This window comes from Lepisosteus oculatus, chromosome 11 (genome assembly GCF_040954835.1).
Source record: "Lepisosteus oculatus isolate fLepOcu1 chromosome 11, fLepOcu1.hap2, whole genome shotgun sequence".
NCBI classification, from domain to species: Eukaryota; Metazoa; Chordata; class Actinopteri; order Semionotiformes; family Lepisosteidae; genus Lepisosteus; species Lepisosteus oculatus.
The window spans coordinates 18,693,910-18,700,604 of NC_090706.1; the positions used below are offsets into that span (position 1 = coordinate 18,693,910).

At 37.0% G+C, this 6,695-nt stretch overlaps 1 protein-coding gene across 2 annotated transcripts; it reads right to left on the minus strand.

Annotated features, from left to right (window-relative positions):
• Positions 1-540: 540 nt before the first annotated feature.
• Positions 541-5,724, minus strand: LOC102698547 (E3 ubiquitin-protein ligase TRIM35-like). 2 transcript variants are annotated; one of them, XM_006631652.3, is made up of 6 exons: positions 5,171-5,724; positions 3,850-3,945; positions 3,293-3,523; positions 2,518-2,540; positions 2,293-2,411; positions 541-1,632 (listed from the first exon to the last, which is right to left on the minus strand). In XM_006631652.3, the coding sequence occupies exons 1-6, from the start codon at positions 5,573-5,575 to the stop codon at positions 1,052-1,054; spliced, it is 1,455 nt and encodes a 484-aa protein (XP_006631715.2). In that variant the 5' UTR covers positions 5,576-5,724; the 3' UTR covers positions 541-1,051. The 2 variants fall into 2 exon arrangements, with proteins under 2 accessions (XP_006631715.2, XP_069051999.1); XM_069195898.1 differs by lacking the exon at positions 2,518-2,540 and having other exon boundaries at positions 2,293-2,455.
• Between the last annotated feature and the right edge of the window lie 971 nt (positions 5,725-6,695).

Sequence of the window (6,695 nt, forward strand, 5' to 3'; positions counted from 1 at the left end):
ATGTCACCTAGGTTATACTGTACTGCTGCATACAGTTTCTTGATCATGTAATTATTTACAACCTTGATTGCGAGAACTACTTGAAGAAGTTAGAATTGGTACTTGAGGAAATACATGAAGCAAGGGCAGGTCTCACCATCAATCTACAGAAAAATGTGTTAGGAACTTCAGAGACAAGGTACAGTACTTGGGATACATAGTGGGGAACGGCCAAGTGAAGCCTAAGGTTTCAAAGGTTAAAGTAGTATTCTCTAACATGAAACTACACTGTATAGTATATTAACTTTTATGATACTTCAGATGGTGGGAAAAATGCCAGCCCAATTGATGGCTCACAGTGTCAGAGTGTGAACTATGGATACACTCTCAGATCAGCTCTGACGACACAGGATCACAGTTCATCCTCCTAATAGCTGCTGTCTTTGAAACCCACCTCATTCAATGCCAAGGTTATCACAGGGCCATGGCCAGTTCACAAATTACACTTTACAGAAAAATAATGGCTTTAGAAATCCACAATGCTTTAGCATCTCTACAAAGTCCACAGATAATACTTCTTTTTAATAAATGACAGTTTCATTACAAACACTCTATGAATTCTTAATCAAAGAAATAATGAATTTCACCCACTTTTGGTTTGTTACTGTACTGTACATTACAACATGAGATCAACGTAAGTGATAATACAGCTTGGAAACATATTCATGCTAGGGGTTAACTGGTCTTCAATCATAGCTCAATAAACAATAATCAGATTTCTCTCTGTAACTAAGAAACTGGATGACAGAATTAGGTAAGTGATTTTAAAGGTACCTCTGAAATTCAAAAACATTTTCATTACAATTGGAACTTATTCAGAATTATCTCACCCCGGTGAATAACTAGTTTTGATTCCACACAGTCATACAAAGAAGAATGAACAATTTTAAAGTCTCTTCAAATAACCACTACGGCTGCATTTCAATTCTTCTCCTCCTCCTATCCTGTTGGAAGTGGTGTTACAAGCTGCTATCAGAGTCTAAGCAATATCACACAGTGACGCCATTGAAGCTTAAGGATGATTTTTCATCCCAGATCTGCCCTGGTCTTCATCCTCAACACACTGTGTTACTGACACCTTCACTGGGCAGATTCGCAGAGGACCAAGATCAGAGCCAGGAAAGAAAACTGGAAACATCATCTCATTAAATTTGTGTTTAAAAGTGTAGATGATTGTCCCATCACTGGGGTCAGAGAATGACACCTCCCCCATGTCATAGTCGAGCTGCACTCTGATTTTCTTGGGTTTCCTCTTCAGAGTGATTTGTGTCACTGGTGAGGTCAGTGCACCGTAGGCATCCCCCGATAGCCATAGAGCCCATAGTCCTCCTTCTGGTCTTAGAGTGAATGATCCTTTCCTTTTGATGGACTTTTTGACAACACCCAAGACCCAACAAGTTTTGTCTTCCACGTCCACATCCCAGCAGTGTGTGCCTGAGGTGAATCCCTCAGATCCAAGGACACAGACAATGCTATCAAACCTCTCTGGGTTGTCCGGAAGCTGCTGTCTTTGACCACTATATCTCACACTAGTTAGATCCTCTGACAGTGAAAGTTGTGGTGATGCTGTATTGGTGTTCAAACACAGAGGAACTAATAGGGAAAACAAAAAACAAAATCAACACTGACCTGCTCAAAGATATGTTTTATAAATAAAAATGTTTATAAATTACGTAAATTATATATATATATTTAAAGTAGGTCATAAAAAGTATAACATTATACATTTTAAAATCTCTAGAACAGTTCTCAGTTCTCAGATTACAAGGTACTGTAAATTTAACAGATAACAGCATCATCATAAACCTCAGTGTAAAATTTACTATATTTTCTGTATGAAGAGAGAATATTTGAAATGTAAAATGTTAATTACATTACTGTCAAATGTAAGAATGTTATGTTACACAATTCAATTGAGAAATTCAGAAACCATTGATGATATCTACAGTAAATGAGATAAATATTTTAGAACAATGGAAAAAAGGGTATAATGGTAAAAGTATTTTTTTAAAGCACATTTCTCTTGGTTTCAGTAGGAGGACATCATTTAAAGAGTCGGGACTCTTTAAATGAGACACACTGTCAGGAGAGGATCATCAGAACAATCTGGTTAAATATTGACACCTGTAGAGCAAATTGGAGATCAGTCACTTCACTCCAGGACTCTTACATGTGATGCCACAATTCTCAATGTTCCTCCTGTACTGTGAAAACCTGTAAATCCCCCTTGTGATCCTGCACCCCAGTACTCACTGTATTGAACAATCCCCAGCATCTTCTCCCAGACTCTGTACTTCAGAGAGCCCAGGTACTTGGCAACATCAATCAGTGCTCCTGAAACCTCCTCTGGATCCTGCAGTGTGCGCTGGGCTCTGCAATAATATTCAGGACTCAGTGCTGCTGTTGGTTTAAAGTGCTGTGGGTTAGGACTCAGTACAATAGAAAAGAGGAAGACAGACTGGAGTGCACATACTGTACCTTCTCTTTGTCTCCTTGTAGTTCTGAAAAAAAAATAGGACAAGTTATTAATTCTTAACAAACACAGACTCTCAAACAGTTCTGTAGGAATAGTGAAGAACATGTTAGGCACCAATTAAGTTTTACTTTTCCTGATTAAATAGTGACCATGATACTAGAGGCAACAGTAAAGAGTTCTCAAATCAGAGTGCACAGATGCATGAAGTGTGTTTGAATAATGAAAATAAATAATATTTTTTTTAACAACAAAGAGCATGTGATTGAAATTTTACATTTAAAACAATATATTTGCACTTTAGTCAGGCTTAATTATATATTATACCTTGTATATGATGCAGCGATTGTATATTATATAAAAATAGATCTCTTTTGTGTAATATGAAACATCCCAAAAATGTTAATACTGTATATTGATATATATATATTAAATTCTAAATTTATCCATGCCATTGAAGAGACACTGTTGTATAGTAAGCAGTCAGTAGTGCTGCCAACCCTGACTGATTGCAGTCGAAGAGGAATTATACTATATCTCTGTATGAAAGTGAGGTTAGTTTGTCTCAGATTTCCTTGCAAACTGGACACAGCCCTGTCTGGGAGAGGACTCACCATTCCAAGAGACTCCTGGAGACTTCAGAAGAATCCCTAGTTTTCAGTATGAGACTCACAACAGACCTGATGCCTTAGTGTCACAGCACAGCACATAGTGTGAACATAACTTTTTATTACTGTCAGGCTATAGTCAGGGATTGTTGTCACAGAGAGTCATCTCTACCTGCAGGAAGAAAATGTCGTCAGCTCTCATCTCCTGTTCTATGGCTCTGATGGTCTCTGAAAGTGATGAAATCTCTCTTGTAAGGCTCTCAAACTTTTCTTTCATCATCTGACTCTTCTGCTTTTCTTCCTCCCTCAGTGCAGCTATCCTGGCTTCCTCTTCATCTCGTAGAAACTGGTGAAGTTTCTCAAACTCCTCCTTAATCTGCCTCTCGGTCTGTTGGGTCTGTGCCTGGAATGGAAATTGATTGCTGGTTGAGATCTATTACTCTATATTTGGGAAGTTTTTGGTTAAAGTTGACTATCCAACTGAAAGGTTGTTCAAGCAGCTGGCAATTACAAAAATGATTAAGCAGTATCATCATCAATTACATTTTAATATTTATTTTATTTCAGATAGAACACACTTATTATTGCATTTTTAAAAATTAATTATTCTCTCTGAGCTTTCTTAGATACATTTTGAGATATTAGTCATCTTACCCTTTATCCAGAAATGTTAATAAAATAATCTGAAGATTTTTATTTCTGTTTCTGATATTTTCAAAGCTCAATTACCTTAATGAACTCTGCAGTTTGGTCAGATGTCTGTTTAACTTTATCAATCTCTTTAAGTTTCTTTTTCAGATGCTCCAATGCAGCCTTGAGCTCTTCCTGGAAAGAGATGATAATTTACTGCAGAAACAGACAGACAGCAGACATTACTGACACCATAGAAGAGAAATATCCTGTTGACGGAGGAGTTTCACTGCAGATACAGTCTCTCTAGTACAGGGTTTCTACATCCCCTCCATTGGAGTGCTGCAGTGACACCAGTACCTCAGTTTTAACAGTATATTATTCCTGAGGGGTAGGTTACACAAGAATGAAACATTCCTGTGGTTTGATGGGACCCCGGTGTAAGTAGTCGTGCTGTACTTACTGTATCAGCTCAGTGCTCAATGAAAACAAATCAAGTTTCTACTATTTCAATGACCTCTTAATTGGTTAACTGAAGCTTTATTTCAAATGAACTGAACCATATACAGTATATAAATATAAATTCAGTAAAAATTCAGGAGAACGGAATATTTTGAAGCTATGACTATATAACAACTGTTGATCAAGAAGCGTTTTAAAAAACTAAAACCTAAAAAATCCTAGAATGCACATACTGTATTGTACACAGTTTGACAGTATCCCATTGTTTAGCCCTCTCTCATGTCTGGGCATGATTTTCCTTGACATCAGACCTTTGGAGTAGAAGCTAGAGCACTAGAGATTCTGAAGTTTGTCAAAAAGAGCCCTCTGCTGCCTGAATTCAAGAATTAAAAACACAGCCCCTTTATTCAGTCATTTCCCATATGGTGTTTTAATGCATCTGTATTAAAATCTTAATGAGGTTATACTAAGGTAGGTTTACTCTTTTATAAGTCTTCCCTACATTTTAGACTGACCTACTATCTTACCACTGGTTTTATTATGGTTTTAAAATTTTTAAACAAACATCAAAGGATTTAGAATACCACATAAAACTGTAAGAATATTGTGGTACTGCCATTAGGTCTCAATCTATTTTATTCACTTAAAGGGAAAATTTAGTAAATCTATACAAAAATAAACATTTCTTTTCATACTTTAATACATTATACACCTGCTCAGTTGTTCAAATATTAATGAATTATGACCTCTTTTTCTAAAAATAATTAAAATGGTTGCTATTTTTGCTTTGTTCCCAATGTTTGCTATGTTAGACTTTTGTACACAGCCAATAATTCAGAATACTTATAATATACTATAAATACTATTGAATACTATAAACAAACTGGCACAACTATAACATGGTAATTTCCTTTTGAAGATAGTATCTAAAAATGTTTTCAATATTATGATTTCTCACCTTACGATCCATCACAGCTTCTTCCACAGGACAGAACTCATGGTTTTTGTGTTTTCCTGCGGTCTGACAAACCAGGCAGACAGGCTCTTCATCAGTCATACAGAAGACCTTGAGCTTCTCCCTGTGCAGACTGCAGAGCTCTTCAGACCCTGCTGGAGGTCTCTGACTCTGTTCCCGTAAGAACTTCTCACACACATTCTTAAGAGCCAAGTTGAAGGGAGGCAGATCCCTTGAAGATCTTCTCCTGCAGGCTGGACATTCCTGAGAGCCCTTCTGTTTCCAGTGCTGCTCCAGACAGACTTTACAGAAGCTGTGGCTGCATGTCAGGAGAACAGGATCCTTGAAGATATCATAACACATGGAACAGGAGAGATCCTCTTCCAGGCCAGAAGATCTTGCTGCCATTTCTTTTATAGACCTACAGTCTGACTTCTGCCTTTCTCAGCAATATTGTCCTCAAACAGATTCCTAAATACATTTAGATCCACTTCTTTTTCTGTGGTAATGGCTCTCACATCCTCTCATCAAAGAATGTTCTATTCTGGCAACTTCTCTGCCTTTTTCTAAACAAGGAAAGATGTTTCTGCTCCTCTGCAATGATAGGATGAGTCAGAAAGTGCAAATGAACTTGAAGGTTGACATTCTTATCATTCATTTAGTTTTTTTTAATGCTTGCGATTCTTCATGCCATACAGTACTCTTTTACTTTAGTGGACTTCTGATCGAACAGTTATTATCTGCTAAAGGAGAATTTTGTCTCTAAAATCCATCCAATCTATACAGTATATTCACTTTTATCATACTTCAGGCAGTGGAAAAAAAGCCAGACCAATTGAATGATCACAGTCTCAGACCGTGAATTAGGGATACACTCTCAGATCAGCTCTGTGGACACACCTCAGCCTCTCAATACCTATTATCTGTAAACCCCACCTCATTCAAAAACTTCACTATCACAGGGCCATGGCCAGCTCACAATGAACATAATACAGAAAAATAATTAGATGTTACAAATTCCTGAGTCTTTCAATGTCTTTTCAGAACCATTTTGTAATGAGTCTACACTATACATGATAATGCATCTATTCAATAACTGACTTTATTCCGTTGCCACCTTCACTTAATATACTGTACTCCCTACGGAAACCCAAGAGGGTTATTTATGTTAACATATATCTTTACATCTCCCCTGCATCTGATTATTTTGACAAACTGAAGCATACATGAAAATGAACAGCTTTCAAATGAAAGGAAATAGGAACACTTAAGCCATAACATCCAAAGGCAGAATCAGGAATGAATAACAATAAAAATATAATAATAATAATAATAATAATAATAATAATAATAATAAAAATAATAACTTTGAATCACTTCCAAAACATAACATGACTGTCCCGTGATATTACCTACTGTAGTACACATTTGTTCTCCTTCATCCTTGGCTACCTTTTGCTGCGTTAGGTGAGTCTGGTGTTCCTCTGGTGGGCCCTCTTGGCTGCTCTGTACAACCTGGTCAGGAGTT

What these genes read in the sequence shown, in the direction of transcription:
- LOC102698547 (XM_069195898.1), bottom strand. Translation starts at nt 5,575, where the DNA reads ATGGCAGCAAGATCTTCTGGCCTGGAAGAGGATCTCTCCTGTTCCATG. An exon ending in AAACTGCAGAGTTCATTAAG is followed by an intron (nt 3,524 to 3,849) that starts GTAATTGAGCTT and finishes TTTCCATTCCAG; the next exon opens with GCACAGACCCAACAGACCGA. An exon ending in ACGACATTTTCTTCCTGCAG is followed by an intron (nt 2,456 to 3,292) that starts GTAGAGATGACT and finishes CCTAACCCACAG; the next exon opens with CACTTTAAACCAACAGCAGC.